The 21,191-nt window shown below is 51.0% G+C and overlaps 1 protein-coding gene and 2 long non-coding RNA genes across 3 annotated transcripts in view; 1 reads left to right on the top strand and 2 right to left on the bottom strand.

Annotated features, from left to right (window-relative positions):
- The window catches only part of LOC113614193 (uncharacterized), an 8,393-nt gene extending 845 nt beyond the window's left edge, over positions 1-7,548 (bottom strand). The window contains exons 1-2 of the long non-coding RNA XR_003430509.1: positions 6,782-7,548; positions 151-385 (exon numbers count right to left, since the gene is read on the bottom strand). This is a non-coding gene — a long non-coding RNA (uncharacterized LOC113614193). The remainder of the gene's footprint in view (positions 1-150; positions 386-6,781) is intronic.
- GPR143 (G protein-coupled receptor 143) overlaps positions 1-21,191 on the top strand; it is a 25,827-nt gene extending 4,636 nt beyond the window's left edge. Inside the window, exons 3-9 of the mRNA XM_027095566.1 lie at positions 85-179; positions 6,435-6,527; positions 9,003-9,112; positions 10,666-10,774; positions 12,401-12,518; positions 13,701-13,944; positions 20,781-21,191. Of these exons, the coding sequence (XP_026951367.1) occupies positions 85-179; positions 6,435-6,527; positions 9,003-9,112; positions 10,666-10,774; positions 12,401-12,518; positions 13,701-13,944; positions 20,781-20,875 (864 nt within the window). The 3' untranslated portion in view covers positions 20,876-21,191. The remainder of the gene's footprint in view (positions 1-84; positions 180-6,434; positions 6,528-9,002; positions 9,113-10,665; positions 10,775-12,400; positions 12,519-13,700; positions 13,945-20,780) is intronic.
- On the bottom strand, positions 8,143-10,664 carry LOC113614192 (uncharacterized). Its single transcript, XR_003430508.1, has 3 exons — positions 9,279-10,664; positions 8,497-9,087; positions 8,143-8,196 (listed from the first exon to the last, which is right to left on the bottom strand). It is a non-coding gene; the product is annotated as an uncharacterized LOC113614192 (long non-coding RNA).

The raw sequence follows: 21,191 nt of genomic DNA, 5'->3' as shown, positions 1-21,191 counted from the left end.
ACGTCAGAGGAAGTGGGCGTCTGCCAGCTCATTTCACAGAAACCCATGTCCAGGAGCTCTGATGCCGGCTCTTCCCGATTACAGATGTGGATCCAGCTGCTGTACAGCGCCTGCTTCTGGTGGCTGTTTTGCTATGCGGTCGATGCCTACCTGGTGATCCGGAGATCGGCGGGACTGAGGTATTCAGAGCAAGCCGGCTGGCTTCTGCCCTAGTTTGTTGCCTGAGGGAAGGTTGGAGACACCGCTGAGCGCTGCATCTCTGTACGGCAGACACAGCTGATCAGAACCTTTCAGCTGACCCCTCCACCGAGAAACATCTGTGCAGCTCATTTTTATAAAAGGCTGAAGGCACAATCGAAATATCGAGGATTTCTCCGGGTGCCCCCTACCAGAAAAAAACAGGATTTTAAAACCCTGAAAACAGTATTTCAATAGATTAAATATTTGGAACACGACAAAGACTTAAAAAAAAATAAGAATTGGCATGAAAATAAAAAATTCTGATGGTGTCTAAAGGTTTAGGAGAAAAGTTCTTAGATGTATGTATTGATACAGGATGCTAAATATGGAGCCCAAGGGTTCTGGAGCTGCCAGGGGCTGCCTGGGAGGAACCCAGGAAGGGTTAGTGCCTGGGTCCTGGTGGGTTCAAATTCCTGCCCCATCACTCACTAGCTGTGTGACTGTTGGCAAGTGGCTGAACCTCTCTGGACTTCCGTTTTCTCAGCTGTAAAACAGCACCCACCACCTCAGGAGGTTCCTGGAAACAGTAAATGTGATAGTACCCGTGGATGGTTATGGATGGAGCCTGGCACGTAGCAGGCGCTCAGTAACGGGGAGCTGGGGTTGGAGCTGGGATGTGCACGTTATGGAGGAGACAGAAACACAGAGAACCTACGTGCCAAAGAGAAGCAGGAGGGCAGGCGGGTGTCCTGCTCTCCTGGCTCCAGGCGCAGGAAGGATGGGTCCCCGACCAAGTTCGTGGCGCACTTCCATTAGGCCCCCTTTGCATGGAGCCCTTGTTTGCTTTTTTCTTTTTAAATAGCTTTATAAAGTTCATCTGTTTAAATGTATAAAATCCATTGTTTGTGAGCATATTCACAGAATTGTGTAACCATAACCATTATTTGGCTTTATGACGTGTTATTCATCCCCCAAATCTCTGTACTGGTTACGAGTCATTTCCCATTCTTCCCTCTCCCGCAGCTCCTGGTAACTTCACATCTACTGTCTGTCTCTGGATTTGCCTGTTCTGGACAGTTTCTGTAAATGGAATCATACAATGTGTGGCGTTTTGTATCTGGCTGGTTAAACTTGGCCTGTTATTTTCGAGATTTATCCATATTGTGGCACGCAGCAGTTCTTCATTCCTGTGCGTTGCTGAATAATATTCCATTGTTTCGCTATCTGCCTTTTACCCGTTTATCAGTCACTGGACTTTTAGGTTGTTTCCATTGTTTTGACTGTTACGAATAATGCTGCAATGAATATTTGTATGCAGGTGTTTGTGTGGACATATGTTTCCGCCATATACTTATGGGTATACACCTTGGAGTGGAATTCCTGGGTCATATAGTAACTCTGTATAACCTTGTAAGGCACTGCTGAACTGCTTTCCAAAGACTCTGTACCATTTTACCTTTGCACCAGCAATGTGTAATGGTTCCAGTTTCTCCGCATGCTTGATAACAACACTTGTTTTCTGTGTGTTTGGTTTTTTGAGATTTTAGCCATCCTGCTGTGTGTGAAGTGGTATCTCATTGTGGTTTTGATTTCCCTGATAACTAATGATGTTTAGCATCTTCTCATGTGCTTATTGGCCATTCGTGTACTTTCTTTGGAGAAATATCTCTTCGCTTCCTTTTTCCAGTTTTTTTTTTTTTTTTTTCCAGTTTTTAACTGGGCTGTTTGTCTTTCTTATTATTGAGTTATAGGAGTTCTTTATATATTCTGGATACAAGTACCTCATTAGATATATGATTTACAAATATCTTCTCTCATTCAGCAGGTTGTCTTTTCACCTACTTGGTGGTACCTTTTGAAGCATAAAAGTCTTTCATTTTGATGAAATCCAGTTTTTGTGTTTTTTTCTCTTATTTCTCGTGCTTTTGCTGTCATCTAAGAAACCAGTGCCTAACCCGAGGTCACAAGGATTTATACCTTTGTTTCCTTCTAAGAGTTGTATAGTTTGAACAATTTTATTTAGATCTTTGAATTAATTTATGTGTGGAGGTGAGGATAGGTCCGCCTTTATTCTTTTGTAGGTGGATATCCAGTTGCCCCAGCACCACTGGTTCAATAAATTCACTTTTAAAACCAACGTGAGTAACCAAATAAAGACATATTAAGCTATAGACTACACGGGGCAATCTTAGTGAATCACCACTCTAAAATCCTTGGTATTCCTGACGTATATCACATCATCATTCACTTTGTCTCTCTGGCCTGAAATTTAGTACTCTCTTCATTTTTGCGTTTCTTTCTTCTACCTTTTTGCCTTAGTTCCCAAGCTCTTACACATCTGTACAAAACCGAGGTATACTTGGTTGTGAAAATTCTGTAGGGAAGACAGTTAAGGTTAAAGGTTGCCAACCAGGTATATCAGTGAGAATTAGTTTTGGCTACATAAAATACATAAAACAATAGTGACTTAAGATGGGAATTTCTCTTTCACGCTAAAAGAGGCCAGAGGTAGGCAATCTAGGGCTCTTATGCTGGAAATCAGGGACCCAAGCTCCTTCTCTCTTTCTGCTCCACCATTCTATTATGTGACTTCCATCCTCAAGGTATCATGGCCCAGTATGGCTGCTGGAGCTCCAGTCATCACATCAGCATTCCAGAAAACAGGAAGGAGGTAGGGGGCAATGCAAAAGGGGCCTGTTGTCCCCTGAGCCAGATCCCTTTAAGCAGGGACCTGTTTTAAGCAGGCCTGCTGTCCATGAGAGTTTTACACAACAATAACATTTTCATGTTATTGGCCAGAACTTAGTTTTCTGTCCACACTTATCTGTAAGAGGAGGTAGGAAATACAGTTGATTATCCAAGCGTGCTGCTGCTCTGCCTGACATCCAGGTTCTGTTGCTGAGGAAAAGAGGGAGAATGACTTTGGGTAGGCAGCAAGCAGGAGGAGACCTTGTCCCAGAAGCTGAGTGCAAGTGGGATGGTTCCCTCACTCAGTTTGGGAGGGATCGGAGCTAGGACACAATTAGAGGTCTCACAGACCACCACTCAGTTGTGGAGATAAGAGGAACCTTGGAGCACCGAACAGAAGCTAGAAGAGTATGTCTCCTGCTGTCATAGGAAATGCACCTCCACCCGTGAGGGACTGGAGTTGGACAGGGCTGAGTGACAGCTCTCTGGACCCGGAGAACAGACAGAGCCCTCAGAAGCCAGGACAGGCGATCAGGAAGCCCTCCTCACACCCCGGCGGGTGTTTGGAATTCATCTTGGAGCTTGGCGTTAGGATAGGCAGAAGTCCGCGGATGTGCAGGGACTAGAGGACGCCAGGCTTCCGAGGACCCACCCATCGAACAGGAGGCGGCCCTCCAGGGATGCCAAACACCCAGATGCCTCCCAAGGACAGGGTTCCAGGGCTGGGAAGACCGTCGGCGGTGAAGTGGGCTCTCCCATCAAAAAGGAGCGGGCCCACAGCAGAGAAATAAGACGGGTGCTCTCTAGCCACGGAGACCCAGCCCCGACCTCGTCCCTAGCACAAGTCACGCTTCCCAGGGTGAGGTCTCTGAGGGGCCAGCCCGGGGTGGTTTAGAGCCAGAGCTGAGCGTGCGGGTCCAGAGCCTCTGGAGCCCCTCTCTGAATCGCCAGCTTGTTTGCAGAGCCGAGGGCGGAGTGGATGCTGTAGGTGGCAATGAAGAACCTGCAGCTGGTGGAGAGGGGTCCCGAGGAATTCCCAGGCAGGGGGCCAGACTCCTCCGGTATGGAGGGATTAAACTCCATATTCCCTTCTAGATCCTTCCAGCATTCAGCTGTTTCCTTTGGCGCGGGAGAATTTTCCCTAAGCAATGTCATTAAGGCAGATTGAAAGTTAACATGTAAACTGCCTCTTGGGCTCCAGGTGCGGGAGACGCACGTTTTAGCCATGCCGGCTGGCACCTGAGATCCCGGGAGAAGCTCTGCTTGCCCTAAGAAAAGGGGAGTGTGAGAGCAAAGAGGGTCGTGGGGGGCGGAGGGGCCTTCGCGTGCCTGCACGTGAAAACTGGCTTGCCGTCAGAAAAAGGGATGAGGGTCTTCAGCCGGGGCTGCTCCGGATCGATCCGCCACGGCCACATGGGTGTGGCTTTCTGGCTGTATCGGTTATTGACGTGGCCGCGGCCTGGGTCCCGCGGCCGGCTCTGACTTCCCCCCCCTCGTGGGCGTTTGGGGCCGAGGGGAACCGAGGGCCGGGCTTTGGGGAGCGCGAGCTGGCCTCGCCCTCCCACCCAGGAGATGACCCCAGGGGCTCCCTGCAGCCCAGGCTTGGCGTCTGGAACGCAGATGCCACCCTGCCACGGCCCAGCCCCTGCGCAAAGCTGCTCCTTAGTTTCCTGAGTGTCCGGCAAAGCCTGTGACTTGTGGGCAGGACAGACCCCCGCACGCTCTCAAAGCCGGACGGGCAGGGAGGGGCTGCTCCAGAACCAGCAGTGCCAGGGGAGGCGAAGGTGCAGCCGCGTCCGCGTGGCCGCCCAGTGGGCCGGCTGTGCAGTGTCTCCTCCCTGAAGCATGCCCTCTGGGCCATCTCTCTTCCCTCCCGTCTCCTTGTAGAAGGGCGTCCTTCACTGCATCCCTGACCACGCCCTTTGTCCCCACGGCGGGTCCGCAGGGTTAAAGTCCTGATGGGCCAGGGGCTGCACCCTTTGCCAGGCGTCTGGCAGAGGGTTTTTTAAAAAATTTATTTTATTCATTTATTTTTGGCTGCGTTAGGTCTTTGTTGCTGCGCGCGGACTTTCTCTAGTTGCAGCGAGCAGGGGCTACTCTTCGGGCTTCTCGTTGAGGTGGCTTCTCTTGTGGCGGAGCTCGGGCTCTAGGCGCGCAGGCTTCAGTAGTTGTGGCACGCAGCCTCAGTAGTTGTGGCGCACGGGCTCAGTAGTTGTGGCGCACAGGCTGAGTTGCTCCGCGGCATGTGGGATCTTCCCGGACCAGGGCTCAAACCCGTGTCCCCCTGCATTGGCAGGTGGATTCTTAACCAGTGCGCCATCAGGGAAGTCCCATCTGGCAGAGTTTTGAGTAACGGTGGGCACCTCTGAGGGAGCAGCCCCGGGCCACGTCCCATTGCACAGAAGAGGCAAACAAAGGCTGTCTTGGAAGAGCGAGGTAGCTCTGCACGGGCTCAGGTGGTCCATCGTCCTGACCCCACCTGCAAGGCTGGCTGCCTCGAATCTCTCAGGGGGACAGGGTGGGGTGTGTGGGAGTACAGAGGTGAAGGATGGAGATGGTAACAATGAGAGAATTTGAACTATGCAGGGAATGGGGGGTAGGGGGACAAGATAGGAAACCTCCCCGCTGTCCTGGAACATCAAACCACCACGCATTTCTTAGAGACCTTCTTCTTGGTTTGGACTGAGCAATAAGACGCTTGCATATTAGGTACGGAGGTGACTTCAGGAAGGACAGAGGCCAGGAGTTGCTTGCCTACTGGGGGAGCCAGGCACTTAGGAGGAACTATGAGGTACCCGTGCCTCACTCCTCTCAATCTTTTATTTATTTATTTAGTTAGTTAGTTAGTTGTGCCAGGTCTTAGCTGTGGCAGGCAGGCTCCTTAGTTGCGGTCACCTGCTCCTGAGTCGCGGCATGCGCGCTCCTTAGTTGCAGCAGGCGGGCTCCTTAGTTGAGGCATGCAGGCTCCTTAGTTGTGGTATGCAAACTCTTAGTTGCAGCATGCATGTGGGATCTAGTTCCCCGACCAGGGATAGAACCCAGGCCCTCTGCAGTGGGAGCGTGCAGTTTTAACCGCTGTGCCACCAGGGAAGTCCCCTCTTCTCAATCTTGAAAGGCTTAGGTTGAGGGAAAGAAGCCAGACACGAAAGGCCACGTCGTGTGTGACTCCCCTTGGATGAAATGTCCGGAACAGGCAAATCCACAGAGACGGGGGGTAGATGAGTGGTTACCAGGGCCGGGGGCACAAGCATGACGGGGAAAGCCCACTGGATGGGTCCGGGTTTCCTTCTGGGGGGATGAACATGTTCTGGAACTGGATAGAGGGGGTGCTTGCACAGCACTGTAGATGTCCTAAATGCCGCTGAGTTGCTCATTTTTAAATGGTGAGTTTGATGTTATATGAATTTCACCTCAATCAGAGGAAAAATAAAAACCTCCCAGGCAAAATCGGGCAGCCGTTTGCCAAGGGTTTGCTCTGTGTGCATCTTCCTGCCGCTCGCGGAGCTCGGGGCTTGGTCAGTGCTGGACCTCAGGCGTGGCCGCCCCTCTGCCCCTTCTTCCCCCAGTACCATCCTGCTCTACCACATGATGGCCTGGGGCCTGGCCGCACTGCTCTGCGTGGAGGGAGCATTCATGCTGTACTACCCTTCCGTGGCCAGGTAAGCTGGGGCTCCCAGCAAGCCCACTCCCCCGACGCCTGGACCCGCCCCCCCCCCCCCCCCCCGCCTCTCTTGCAGGAGACGCCCGGGCGCTGACCCCGAGCGGGCGGGCAGGCCATCGTCCTGGATCTGTGCAGCTGAGAGCACAGTGGCTGGCACCTTGAGTTAGCGTCCCTGCCTCTGCCTGTCCCCTGCGTGTGGGTCGGTGTTGTGCGCGGTGTGGATGCAAAGCTGGGGGCACGGCTCCCCCGTACCAGCCTGTGTGCCAGCCTCCAGGCCTGTCCCCCTCCAGACGGACGCAGCCTTCCCCTGCCCACTGTTTATTTTTCATTCTTCAAACCAGCTTCCTCTGGGCGAGCAGGTGAGTTGAGCGTCCCAAGAATGAGTTGGAGATGGCTGGAAGACACAAAGGGTCGCTCGCTCTTGACAAGCTTATTTTAAGCCTCTGCTGTCTGCACTTTCTCACCTCTCTCCATCCTGTGCTGTTCTGAACACAGACACTGGGCGATGTGGCCTCTGAAATTGTCTCAGGCATTTCTTCAAGTTTAAAACCCCATCAGTGCAACCATTTGTAAAGCCTCAAGGTCCCTCCAAGGATATATACTCTAATTTTCAATGGAAAGCTGAAAAACAGAGGTTGGACATTGTCTCTTTGTCTGTGACTTCAGGGCAGTGTACACCCGGGATCAGCACAGCGCAGCCCTCAGGACAGATCCGGCCCTCTGCCCTGCTCTTGTAAATAAAGCTTTATTCGCACACAGCCGTGCCCATGTGTGTATGTATGGTCTACGGCCAGTTACACATTAGAGCTGAGTAGTTTGACAGAGGCTATGAGGGTTCTGGAGGCTAAAATATTGACTATCTGCTCCTTTACAGAAAAAGTTTGCTGACCTGTGGTGCAGACCGTTTCTGCCCCTTCTTTTTCGATTTCTTGTAGCCACTCACTCAGATGTCTCCACGTTGGTGTTGCTTTGTGGCCTCTGGGTAGATCCCTCCAAACAGCCCACTCTCCCCAGGAACCCTAAAAGGACAAATACAGAGTTAGCAGCTGTTACAGAGGGATGCACTTAATTGGAAAGGGAGTTTTTATCTCTGGCCTCCACCTGTGAGATCCTGGGGACGTTGCGTCTGAGCGCGAGGGAGCCATTGCTGCAAGGACACTCAGGAACGCCAAGGTGCCCCGCGGTCTCCAGGCCGCCCCCTGAAGCATCTCCGTCCTTCCTCATATCCACCCTCAGAGCCCACGACGACCCAGAGCCCTCGGCGCTCTGCAGGCTCCCACCCTCTCTCGTTGGTTCCTTACGTTCAGTACAGGCACCCGAATCTCATCTCTCCCCCCTCTTGTTTCCCTTTCTCCCCTCAAGCCCTTCCCGACCACAGTTTAGCTTTCGCAGCTCAAGAGGAAAGCTTCTGTTAAAAAGGAGGTAGCAAAAAAAATAATAATAATAAAATAAAAGAAGGTAGCAACACAACATTGTAAGTCAACCATACTCCAATAAAATACGGCTTTCAGGGTAAAAAACAAAACACGCAAACCAAAAAACAGAAAGAAGGCACCATCCTCAGGTGGTACTGTCATCCTTAAGGCAACAAAGATGGGCACTGCATTTTTCTTCCCTGTTTCCATGCACTTTCAGCCACTTTCCCCTCTGGTGTGAGCACTTCATACCTATGAAAACGAGAGCAGTAGCGTTTTTATCACTCCACCTTCCGTGGCCACAGGAGCTGTTCCCTCCTCTGCTTTTCCACCCCGTCTGGGGTCGAGCCTGGGCAACATCCCCTCTGCTTTGGATTCTCTCTTCCTCTTTGCCGTTCTCCTCTACACTATGGATTTGTTAACTGATAGCCCCGGTCTTGGTAGCATACTTGTGTGTGGCACCCACCGTGTCCTGTGGTGATAGATGATTCTCAAGACCCATCAGTAGAAATCCGGGTCCCCCTCCCAGAAAAGAACCCCTGAAATGATTACCTGTCACCATGACAACAGATATCCTGTGCCGTGTGAGGCTCGGGTATTTTGAGCTGGTCGAGGACAGAGCTTGGATCCTATGCGTGATGTCAGCCAGACTTAGCACATGCGTAGTAAGTGCCGAAAACCCAGCAGGTTCGTAGAACGCCTTTGTCTTGTTTGAAAGACAAATGGGGGAGACCCACTTGTTTGAGAGACCCAGTGGGGGAGTTGGGGGGGATCCACCACCCCAGAGCGCCTTTTCCCCTCTTCAGCTTTTCCCAGCAGGGAACTTTGAAAGCTCCCTGATTCACGAGACACACAGAACCATGAGTGACCCTCCTTCTTCTGAGATTGATCGCTTGTCCGCAGACGTGAGATAGGAGTCAGGTTTCCTTCGGGCAGAGTCAGAAGCCGATCTGTGTGTTTCCTTCGATCTGGTCCTCTTGTCTCGACTTGCAGATGAGTCAGCGTATCTCAGGCAAAGCCCCGGTGTTTTGGAGAATGACCCGGCTTTCCTCCCTCAGGTGTGACAGGGGTCTGGAGCACGCCATCCCCCACTATGTCACCACGTACTTGCCTCTGCTGCTCGTCCTCGTGGCCAACCCCATCCTGTTCCGAAAGACAGTGACTGCAGGTAAACCCAGGGAAGGGCTCTGGGGGCGAGGCCGCGGCGACGGCCCCAGGCCACGGGCTCTGATCATTATCTAGGACCACGGACCTCATTTGTCATCCTCCAGACAGGAGCACAGTACAGCTGGGGAAAGTGAGGGGGTTTAATAAACGATGGGGAGCGCGCCTACTCAACTATGGGCTGTACGAGTCCTTGGCCAACGTCTGCCAGCTCAAAGCCGGGACCAGGGGACGTTTCACTTCTGTCTGGGCTCCTCCTGAGTCTGCCATGGGCGCGCCCCAGAGGACCCGAGTGGCCTTGGAAAACTGCGGAGGGGAGACGGGATCAGGAAAGGAAAGGGCAGCCGAGGGGAAGGGATGGATGTGGACTGAGCCGTCCTGGGAGCCTGGGCCCTCCCCGTGATGTCTGGGCCTGTGTCTTCTCCCACTTGGGCAGTAAACAGGAAGGAGAGCACAGGAAGTGAGTCAAATGCATCAGGAAGAACTGGGTGAAAGGGATCTTGTGAGTCAGCAGAATGCACTGGACAGACCTCCCGGCCAAGGCAGGGGACCTGCATTCCAGCCCCCATCCCATCCTCAAGGAAACGTGCCCCGAGGCAAGTCTCCAGGCCCCTCATGCCGCCCTGTGGGTCCCTCACGGGCAGAATGAGAAGAAAGAAACACACCTTAACAGAAAGGTCACTTGATGATCAGCTGTGGGTTGCAGAAATTGAACCTAAGTGAAGTGCTCTACCACTAGGGAGAGAAAAATCACTGCAGCTCTTTGCATATCTGCATTTAAAACTAGTGTGCTGTACACCTGAAACTAACACAACATTGTAAATCAACTATACGCCAATAAAAATTAAAAACAAAAAACCCCTCCCCCCAAAAAGCTAGTCTATTAAATATAGCTTTTTTTTTTTTAACAAAATTGCATTAAAAAATAGTGATTTGATTACATCAAACAAATGAAAATGACTTATAGAATAAAGACCGGAAGGAAATACACTAAGATGCTAACGATGGTTGTCTCTGGGTGAACTACGGGTTATCAATTCTTTTCTAAACTTTTTTGTATTTTCCAACTTGTCTACAAGGATAAATGTCAAATCTTTCAACATTTTACAATAGTGAGCATGCATTATTTTTATAGTAAAAAATATAAACCGTAAACACATATAGTTCCCGAACTAGTAAAACCCAGATAAAATCCAGAGTGTAGTTAACAGCACTGTACCAGTGTTGACTTCTTCATGGTGACCAATGTGACTATGGTTGTGTAAGATGTTAACTCTGGGGACAAATGGGTGTAGGTATACGGGAACTCTCGGTACTGTCTTTGCAAATCTTGTGTAAATCTAAAGTGATTCCATAGTAAACGTTTAAAAACTCTATATTCCCGTGAGTCTCCAAGAAGTCCCACGTGCAGGTGGTGAGGAAAGCACGGCCGGGTCTCGCTGGGCGTCACGGTCTCCTGGCTCTGCTTCGGAGCTCCCACCTGCTTTACTGCCCTTCCTTTGCACGCAGGAAACGTAAATAACGAAATGACGTGCTGTTCCCCTCTGCTCTTTACAGTGGCCTCTTTACTAAAAGGAAGTCAAGGAGTTTACACGGAGAACGAGAGGCGGATGGGAGACGTGATCAAGACCCGATTTTTCAAAATAATGCTGGTTTTCATTATTTGGTAACCTTTCTTCTTTTTTTAAAAAACTGTCCCTGGGAAGGGAAATGCAAACCGCCTGTCATTTGCTTTTCCAAGTGTGACCTGAAAGTTCCAAAGGGAAGAGTCTTCGGAGAGGAAATTTTTGAAACTTGTGCTAGGTGCCTTTGGAGGAAATGCTTGCGAGACAGGAAGGCAAGTCTACCATCCGTGAACTTCTGGAAAGCTATTCACATCTACTCAAACTACATAAAGAGCCCTAAGAACGAAAAGTCCCGAGTTTAGTTTTGATGCGTCCCTCCCATATGCCTCCGGAGTTTTGCCCCGTCGCTGGGGTTAGCATTTAAATCAAGTGCCTTCTAAGTCCACCCATTGGCAGCAGGCTTTTTTTTTTTTTTTTTTTTTGCCACGCAGCATGTGGGATCTTAGTTCCCCGACCAGGGATCGAACCTGCACGTCCTGTAGTGGAAGCGTGGAGTCCTAACCACTGGACCACCAGGGAAGTCCTTGCATCAGTCTTGACACCAGGATTCCTGTATCTGACAAGATACAAGGGCAAGGGCCCATCTTTAGTGTTATGACTCACCGCTCAGGCAAGAAGGGTAGAGAGTGGGACTTCCCCGGCGGTCCAGTGGTTAGCACTCCACACTTCCACTGCAGGGGACATGGGTTCCATCCCTGGTTGGGGAACTAAGATCCCACAAGCTGCGTGGCACGGCCAAAAAAATAAAAATAATAATAAAAAAGGAAGGGTAGAGAGCAATCTTCCTGTCCTCAACTGTCCACGCACCCCCATTCCCCCACCCACCCCCCCTCCCACCACAGGTGTCCTGCCCCAGCGTTTCAAGTGGGTGTGCTGGGCATAGACCTGTGACCAATGCAAAATCGACTGGAATCAGGAAACACTTCGCTGTGGTGAAGCAATGCTTCGCGAGACAGGGCACGCCTTTGTGGTGTTAATAATTGATGTGATGCGAGCAGGTTTGTTTGCACAGTCTCCTACGAGAGACGTACATTAGCTCCGTCTAAAAATACACCGAGCTTGTGGTTTCAAACGTCACCTCCCTGCCAAGAATAACCTCAAAAAATTCAAACATAAAATGTCAAGATTTGTTTTGGTCTCCATCAAAACATTAGCTTACTCTTCAGAGGAAGGATGAACTCTGGGTTATTTGACATGTGCTAGAACCTTCCACCTGATGTGGTGTTGAGTGCGACCATCGGAAGGATATGTTGGTCTCTGCTTTGGGCTGAGAGGGGTGGCATGTCTTACGTCAGGTTCTTGGTGTGCTGCGTCCTCCTTGCTGCTAAGCAGCACTGCCCCCGCCCCAGGACTTCTAGGTGTCGGGAGGCATGTTCCCTGACCCCCAGCGTTAAAAATGAATTGTGGGGGCTTACCTGGTGGCGCAGTGGTTGAGAGTCCGCCTGCCGATGCAGGGGACACGGGTTCGTGCCCCAGTCCGGGAAGATCCCACATGCCGCGGAGCGGCAGGGCCCATGAGCCATGGCCGCTGAGCCTGCGTGTCCGGAGCCTGTGCTCTGCAACGGGAGAGGCCACAACAGTGAGAGGCCTGCGTATCACAAAAAAAAAAAAAAAAAAGAATTATGTCACATGTTCTCTTCACCTGTGGGCCATTTTCTTTCTAACAGTTGGGTGTCGAATATCATCAATGAAAGCCTTTTATTCTATCTTGAAATGCAACCAGATATCAATGGAGACTCTTTGAAACAGGTCAGAAATGCAGCCGAGACCACATGGTTCATGATGGTAGGTCTATCTTAATTTAAAATGTTCTTCCTAAAGAAAGAAAAAAAAAAAAACAGAAGGGATAAAACCACTCAGAAGTATGATCTATATGTTATTTAAATATGCAGGGAGTTGAATAGGTTCCTGGGATGCTAACATCTGGCCTGGGTCCACGAGCTAGCTGTTTTCATTCAGTGTTGGGGTCATTATTAAATGGACATGACTCTGGTAAATCAACTTGGCAAGTGAATCAAACCTTTCAGGCTGATTTAAAATATCAGGGAATTTCTCTTGAAGAAATGTTTCAGACTGAAAAAACCATAGGGATGTAGGTATTGCTTATAACATTGTCCGTAATTATAAAGCATTATAGGTAACCCACATTGTTTTAAACAAAAGGGAACGGTTAAGTTAACGATGGTCTTTGATCTTGAGGAATCTTATGCCGATGTCAAAGATGACAGTGTAAAAAAATGACAATTGTGAAATCTAGTGTTCCGTGAAACATGCAAGATCTAATAATTATACTGATTTCAACTACCTAGTAACACGTGCATGAAAAAATATTGGCGAGAAATACACAAAATCATGATAAGGTGGAAAGAGCATGGGTCGCTTTCCTCAGTGTTTTCATTATATTGCATTTCCAAATACAAAAATCCACGCACGAGCTGTTAGTGGAGAGATGCACGGTGCCCTACACGGAATTAAAATGCATGTTGCTTCAGAGTCGGGGGAAAGCTGACGCAGGAGGGTAAGACCCACACTGCCTGCCTCCACCCCTGCCCGTGCCGTGGTCACGTGCAGGGACCACACGTAAGCAGAGTTTCCTGGACTGACAGGCTCAGGTGCCTTTGTGCAGTCACATCCTAACAGGGGCGCGAGGGGCAGGGCCCCGAGTCCCTGCGAGGGAGCACGGCCACGGGCCAGAGGTGAGACAGCCCGGCTGGGCCGCGCAGGGCCTTCCCTCTCCCGCCTTCCCCCTGGTCTGACTCAGGTCCTCTCCCCACCCCACCTCCTGTGTCTTCAGGCACCTTTGAGGGCCCAGCACCGCCAGCCAATCTGTCTCGCCCCACACCGGCCAGTGGGGCAGGTCGCAGTGAGGCCAGCCCAGCGGGCCCCGAGTCACCCTGGGAGCACCCAGTGCTCTGATTCCCACCGTCCCACCCTGACTCACCCCTGTCTCTCTGTCCTCCCTGCCAGGGGATACTGAATCCAGCCCAAGGGTTCCTGTTGTCCCTGGCCTTCTACGGCTGGACAGGCTGCCGCACGGCTTTTCAGGCTCCCAGGAAGGAGATCCAGTGGGAATCGATGAGCACCTCGGCCGCCGAGCGGAGTCCCCCGTCCCTGAGGGGCTCCCGTGAGCCCCGGGAGAGCCCCGCTGCCAGGAAGGAGGTGCGGGCCGGCGGGCACACTTCCGACGAGGCCGTGAGCCTGCTGTCTGAAGGTAAGAGCCCCTCCGCCAAGGCAGGCGAACGGCGGGGCCCCTGGCTCCCCTGGAAGTGCTTTATCAACGGCCACGTGGCTGGTGCATAGCATTTCCGTCCTGATGTCTGGAACCTGCTTCAAGGCGAGAGTGGAAAGTGAGAGCGTTAGGCCTCATCGCGTCATCCACCTCTCCTTTTACTATGACAGTGGTACCTTTTCTCTAGTTATTAAGCACCGTAGCCTTGTAATAATTATAAGCGGCTCCACCTTGGGCTGCACGGCCTTTTGAATAGGAGCAAAACTGCCACTTCAAACCCGTTGCGAACGTTTGCCGTAAGACAACGAACGGTACGACCTGTCGCGAACGTTTGCCGTCAGACAATGAATGGTACGACCTGACCTCGGCAGCTTTTAGATGCCGGTTGGTCTGTCCACCTCATTCGGGGACATTTAAGGGAACACGCTGGTCGTCTGGTGCTGGCTCTTCTGATCTGCCCTTTTCATTTCAAGACGCTAGCACTGTGGTCCTCAGATGGGTCCTGTTTTTAAACTCCTGTTTAATCTGATTTGGGGTTATGTCTATTAACCCAGCCGACAAGGAGGAAGAAAGTTCAAGGCCCCAATAATGTCTCTCTAAAGATTGCCGTCTACTAAACCTATTACATACATTTTATATTTATATATTCATATATACTATTTATATATATAAATTTATATATATTTATATATATAAATTTATATATTTATAAAATACATAAATAAACTATTATATGTACTTTTCATTAAACATACTGTAACCTTATAATTTATCATTTGCTCTGTATTCTGAATTTACTCTTACAAAAAGCTCACTTACATTCTACTCAAGATGGGTAATGAGAGAGAAAAATCACTAGACCTATGATCCTTATTCCTAACGAAATCTCAGGGACTGTCATGGTTATGATAACTGATTAATTTTACTGTCCCTGGTCTATGCAGACCTTTATTCCCTTGAAAGATTCTTCTTGAGCAGACATTTTGCTGTTAGCATTGAGTAACAAGACTGGAAATTCTTTACAAGAAGCGGACACATGTTTGCAGCACCTCTTCTGGGGGTCGGGGGGTTGATTCCCACAAATGCTGCTTGGGGAGGAGGCCACCCCATGCCCTCCTTCTGTCCCCACTGAGGCCCTGAAGCCCCTCCCTCTTCCCACTTTATTACACTGGGGCTGGTTGCAAATGCTTTTAACCAGAATGCATCACCCTGCAGCCCATGTACCGTCTTGCACTCATGCGTGACCACTGCACGTGGTAAGGGCCCAACAGTCGTTTGTAATAATTATGTTAAATTACACATTTTTGATGGGAAATTAGTTCTAGAAGGCCTAAGAGTAATTAATTGTAAGCTGTAAAGACTTCTTAGACATAGATTTAAAGAATTCTTAGTAACATAAGAGTTGGTGTACTATGTCAATATATCTCACAAGAGCTGGGGAAAAAGAGTTGAGATCTTCTTAACCAATTTTTTTAGTAAGACTTTATAATGAGTAAGCACTTTCTTTGAATAAAAGCAACATTTGTCAAGCTTGTTAGAAGCAAGGTGACATATGGTCTAAGTATAAGAAATGGACTTGCTACACAGGAGCCATGATGACACCCTCCAGGGAGGGCTCGTGGCTTCTGGGCGCAGGACTGTCCATCTCGGCTTCCTCCAAGTGAGCTAAGGACTACAGCCCTTCCTGCAAATCTCACTCGGTATTTCTTGACCTCTAACAGGGTGCTAACGACAGTGATTTTCATACGAGTAAATAGATCTTTGTGCTATGTGCTTAAATAGTGCTGGGACACAGAGGGCATTCCATAAATGCTAACTCTAGTAAGCATACCTAAATCCCATCACATATTCATAACCTGAGCGGAGACATGGAGCAAATGTTGGCGAGACAGAGAATGAAAGAGTCCGTGAAAATTTCCAATCTGCGTTTAAATATGAAGGCAGAACGATCTGGGCAAACGATGTGGATACGTGTCAGGAAACAAGCCCAGGGCAGAATGATCCCCACGCAGGAGACTCCTGTTCTTATACCACAGGCTGTATACGCCGCTGCCAGGACCCTCAGGAAGCGGCAGCCTTCTGCCTACAGTGGTAATCTTGGAAATGAGATACGGCTGGCTTGGTCTTGGGCCGTTTCCTTTCTCCTCCTTTCCAGCCGCTTTGCTTTTAGTCTCTTTAGTAAAGGGAGGGAGCTACTCATAATACAGAAAGTACTATTACATGTGGGAGAAAAGCCCAGAGATGCAAACTCGAAGCAGTAAATACAGTTAGGCTTCTCCCTGTTTGCACTGGTTAAGATGAAGCTTGACTGGTTTATCATATCCTCAAGCCTCTACTTTAGGATTCACTTCGAGGCCAACAGGCTTCCACTGAGCCTCCGATAGGAAGTATCTGACGTGGTGTCTGGCACTTACAAGTCAACCGAGTTTGAACAAATATTCATCGAGCCTCTGCAATATGGCCAACGGCGTTTTAGCTGAGGGGCGGGGCGGTGTGTGTGGACTGTGCGTGTCCCTGGGAAGGATCATGTAGGAAACTTGCAAGTGTCAGTTAAGTAAAGACAATACTGTATTTTATTCTAAAAAGTCTGACGCGTTAAAGGAACACAGAAAAGGCAGGGCCTCTGTTGGTGTTGGCGCATGGGTGAGGGCTTCTGGAGGAGGTGATGTTCAGACTGGGTCTTGCACCGCAGACTGGAATGGGAGGGGACGAAGCCCGGAGGGCGCCCCGTGTAGAGACTTAGGGCAGAATGTCTGTACGTTGTTCAGGGGTGGGCACAGCGTGGGATTTGTGGGAAGCTGGAGAGGCAGGTCGGGAACAGATAACGAAGGGTTTTTACAGATTCTGCTAAGGAGTTGGCATCTTATCTAGTGGCCAGCGAGAGGCCAGTTAAGGTTTTTAAGTGGAGAGATGCACTCAGATTTGCTTGTAGGACTAGCCTAGTGAATGGATGTGGGACAGTTGATTGGATGATCATGCTTCGTGACCATGGCAACAGCTAACACTGAGGGGATCTGTGCGTAATTCTCTATGACAACTTCGTTCAAAATCGCATCTTTATGAAGAATCAGAATTTCCCTTGGAACTAAAAGTCAAGAAAAAAGGGTACTTCTCACAAATAAGCAGAAACCCGGTTGGTTTTTATCTGGTGAGCACCAGAAACCCTTAAAGTATTATCTCCTCTGTCCATGAGCTTTACGGAGCGTAGTGTCAGATCTCTGGCCCTTCTTTAACAGGGACACTTTGTGCTCACAACGGGAAAGTTCAGGATCTGATGGATATTTTAACCTTATCATTGCCTTCAAAGGTTGGGGTGTGTATTTCTCAGGAGATCTGCTCCCCTAGCCTTCAACGTCACCCTGGACCAGGTTCCCCCAAGCCCTGCCCACCGGCAGGGGGCACGGCGGGACGGCAGTGGAGCTGGGGGCGTGGTCACAAAGGGGACACGTCTTAGGCGGAGGCCTGGCGGGGAGGGGCGTTGAGGAGAACAGGCCTTGCCGTGCTGTGGCAGAGGGGCGTGGCCACAGGGATAGGGGTGTGGCTGTGGACAAGATGGACCACAGGGTATAAAGGATTGCGTCAGTGGGGTAGGGCCGAGACGCGGGGCATGTGGGGAGACGAAGAAGGCTGTCGTTAGAAGAGAGCACATGTAGTGTGTCCACAGGCAGGAAGCTTGTGGCCTATGCAGAACACAGTGGATGGAAGTGAGGGGGGGAACTGTCTGTCTGTCTGTCTCTCTCTGTCTCTCTCTCGCAGTCTTTTCTCTCCCCCCAAGTGTCTTTACCACAATTCCGTGTCTCTCACAATACCCTAGTTCTTGCACCATTCCCTCTCACCCACAGTTGCCCTTTCTCTCCCCAATCCTTTGCTGTTCCCACAATTCTCCATCATCTCCCACAACCCCTTGTTTTACTCACAGTTCTGTGTTTCTCCCACAGCCCCCTATTGCTCCCACAATTTCCCATTTTCTGCCACAATTCTGGAATCTTCATGGTTTCTCACAAATCTCTTGTCTTCTACAGTTCCTTTTGCTACTGCATTCCACCGCTCCCCAAATTCTTTTTCTCGGAGAGATTTCTGTTCTCCAGCATAATCCCTTCCCTCTGACAATTGCCCGTCATCTCCCACAGTTCTCTCTCCCACAATGCCTCTCTTCCACAACGGCTAGTCTCTCCCACAGTACTCTCTTCCCCATAATTCTCAGTTCTGCCTGGCCATTCCGTATCTCCCCCACCTCCCACCAAGTTTCTGCCGTTTCCCACAGTACTCTCTCTCCCACCATTGCGTCTCTGCACATCTCTTTATCCTCCATCACAGTTTCACAATCCCCAAATTCCCTGTTCTCTCCCACACTTCCCCGTTACCGTCCCCATTTCTCTGTTCTCTCATACACCTCGTTCTTTGTGATTCTCTCTGCCGTCACTTGCCCCTCCACGTACCACCAGGTGGCGCCATAGGTTGTGTTTGCCAGGGGAGTGTGGGAGGGAACACACCCCAGGGCCTCCAACTCTGTCGGGCTGGCGGGACCCAATTCAACACCTTGAAGGGGACGCAGGCCCAGGGGTTGTACGCTCTCTATGGCTCATGCAAGTAACCACCTGGTTGGGATTTCTGATCTAGGGCCTCGAGGTTTTAAGGGATCCAAGAGCAGCAGCTGAGGGCACCGGGGCATCCAACATGCCTTCCCAAATGTTAGGTCTGCGTGGAGCCAGGAGGTTCTCGAGAACCTGCCTGGGCTTGCAAGGCTCCCTGACGGGAGTTGCTAGGAAGGCGCTCGGCCCTTGGGCACTGGGAGGTCGCTGGCGGCTGCATTTCCTGCACGCACACTCAGATGTGCACATGCACCGACAGAGAATTAGTCCCTCACCCCCACCATGGCCTTGTCGTGACACAAAGGGGTCTCCTCCGTGGAGCCCCGGGGGACGGGGAAGGAAGCAGGAACTCTGAAAAGGGGGGCAGAATATGTCCCAAAGCGTCAGGTAACGGGCCAGATCTTGATCCCGAGCCCCCGTGTGACCCTCCAACCCAGAGGCTTTTTGAAAAGACCACAGAAATCGCACACAAGCTCCCACGAGCCCAGGACGCGCTCATGAACGGCGGGCGACGCCGAGAGAACCGAGCCTTCGGGGAAGCGCCAGCGAACCCCTCCGGAAGCGCAGGTTCCCCGCTCCCACCCTCCCCGTCGGAGGCACCGGCCCTTCCCCCGTCGTCTGAATTCCTTCCCCGCCCCTTGGTGGGCTCTTCACGCTTGGGGCGGCTCCCTCCGACCTGTGTGGGAGGCCGCAGGACGCTGTGGGGTGTGGGTGGTGGTGGGGACGGTGCTGTGTCGGCCACGCCGCAGACCCCGCGCTTGCGTCCTCTTGGGTAATATCGTCACCTGTTCCTGTAGCTCCGGCTTCCCCAGGCATTTCCAAGCCCACAGAGAGCTGACGGCCTCTCCTTTTCCCCCTGAAGTGTCCTCGGAAACTCTGCACGTGGCTCTTCTTACTGCGGGCTTCTTCCTGCCGGTTTTACACGTTAGTCTCCGTGAGTGCTCTGCGGTGCCTGCGCCGTGTCCCACGGACGTCAAGGCGGTGACCCCACGGCATTTAGCCATTCAGCGTTAGTTTATCGTGCCGGGGCCTTGTTTAGGCACTACAGATACTGTGGTGACTAAGGTAGACAAATGCGCTGTCCACTGAGACTCTCCGTATGATTATATAATAATTATTATATCAGCATTTGTGAATGAAAGTCTCAAAGAACTGTACAACATTCGAGGCGGCGAGAAGTGCTGCGAAGAACAACACGTCAAGAGGGGGCAGGAGAGTGGTTTTAGATACGCGTCCCAGACACCTCCTTGAGGAGGTAACATTTGAGTGGAGACCTGAATGCAGTGTGGGAGTGAGCCATGAGAAAATCTGGAGCGCTTTGCGGGCAGAAAGAGAGATGTGCAAAGGCCCTGGGGCAGCACTGAGCTTGGATGTAAGAGAAGCATGTGCCTGAGGTTGTGAGTGAGCAGAGGGACGTGAGGGGAGGAGGCTGCAGCCGTCAGCGGGGCCTCTCGGTGGAGGGAGTTGGGATTTGGAGATGTTCCTGAAGGGCAGTCACCTGCCCCATGCACCGCTGAAAAGTCCACCCTTCTCTGCGTCTTCCTTCGCTGTATTCCGGACACACCCCCCCTAGAACCTGGCACCCAGCAGGCGAGCCTGGATATTTGTGGAGTGATATCCGTAGAAAGAACAATTCAGACATCTGTTGCAAAGATCTCCCACACCTTCTAAAGGAAGGCGTGTTGTTGGGGTGATTAAACAGACCTCCAGGATTACTCTTTTGGCTGGAGTGACGTTTGCTTTCACTCTGCTGATGGTTACCTACATCCCTCCTCTTAAGTTTTAGTAAGAGGAGTCCTTGGGGCACCTCGTGGAATTGAGAGCAGGTGGCCGGGCGACCCCGGAGCCCTGTTGCCCCCGAGTGACCCCTGGGGCAGCTGAGATCTCGGGCCCCTTAGACAGCGTGTTCCAGGGCTCCGAAACTCCCCCGTGTCAACAGTCTGTTTCCGTTTGGGCTGCAGCACCCACAGGGTTCGGCTGAGATGCGGTGAGCTGCCCAGTGGTGAGGTCTGGAGGAAGGGAGACAGGGTGGACCTCCCTTCAGGGAGGTCATACATCAGCTGCCCCAGATGATTCTGTAGGACTTTTGTCCTTCGGAATGATTTAACCACGTGTAGGTGAAAGTATCATGTACTTTTCTTTTTTAAATACAGACGGTTGTGAAGCTTGTGAAAGACGTTCTCGGACACGGACACCGTCACGTGACAGTCTTTTTTTCCTCTCCAGGTTCTGACTCCAGCACAATTGAAATCCATATTGCAAGTGTGTCCCGCAACGGAAAGGAGACTGAATCTGTTCCAAAAGCCCAGGGAGACCTGTGAGAGGACGAGATAGAGGTCCAGATCCCGTCTTCCTCAGACTCCACGTTTCTCATCCCTTAGGACTGTGATCTCGCCTGCAGTCAGCGCACTGCAGGGTGTAGCATCCCCCCAAATCTCACTCCCATCACCACGTTAGTGTATTCCCCAAGATCCTCTTTGTGGTAGGAGGGACGATCCGTGAGCCTGCGCTTGGGGATGGCAGGGCGGGGCTTTCCAGATCAGACACTCTCCACTGACGTTCGTTTTTCTGATCTGGCTGTAATGTAAATGCCAGACCCAGGTCCTTGGAAAAGTTAATAAACGAGCTGTGTCCGAG

The sequence above is a fragment of the Aethalodelphis obliquidens genome, unplaced genomic scaffold (assembly GCF_003676395.1).
Source record: "Aethalodelphis obliquidens isolate GAN/ISIS:26980383/991018 unplaced genomic scaffold, ASM367639v1 scaffold91, whole genome shotgun sequence".
NCBI lineage: Eukaryota > Metazoa > Chordata > Mammalia > Artiodactyla > Delphinidae > Aethalodelphis > Aethalodelphis obliquidens.
This window is presented reverse-complemented; position numbering and strand designations above follow the sequence as displayed.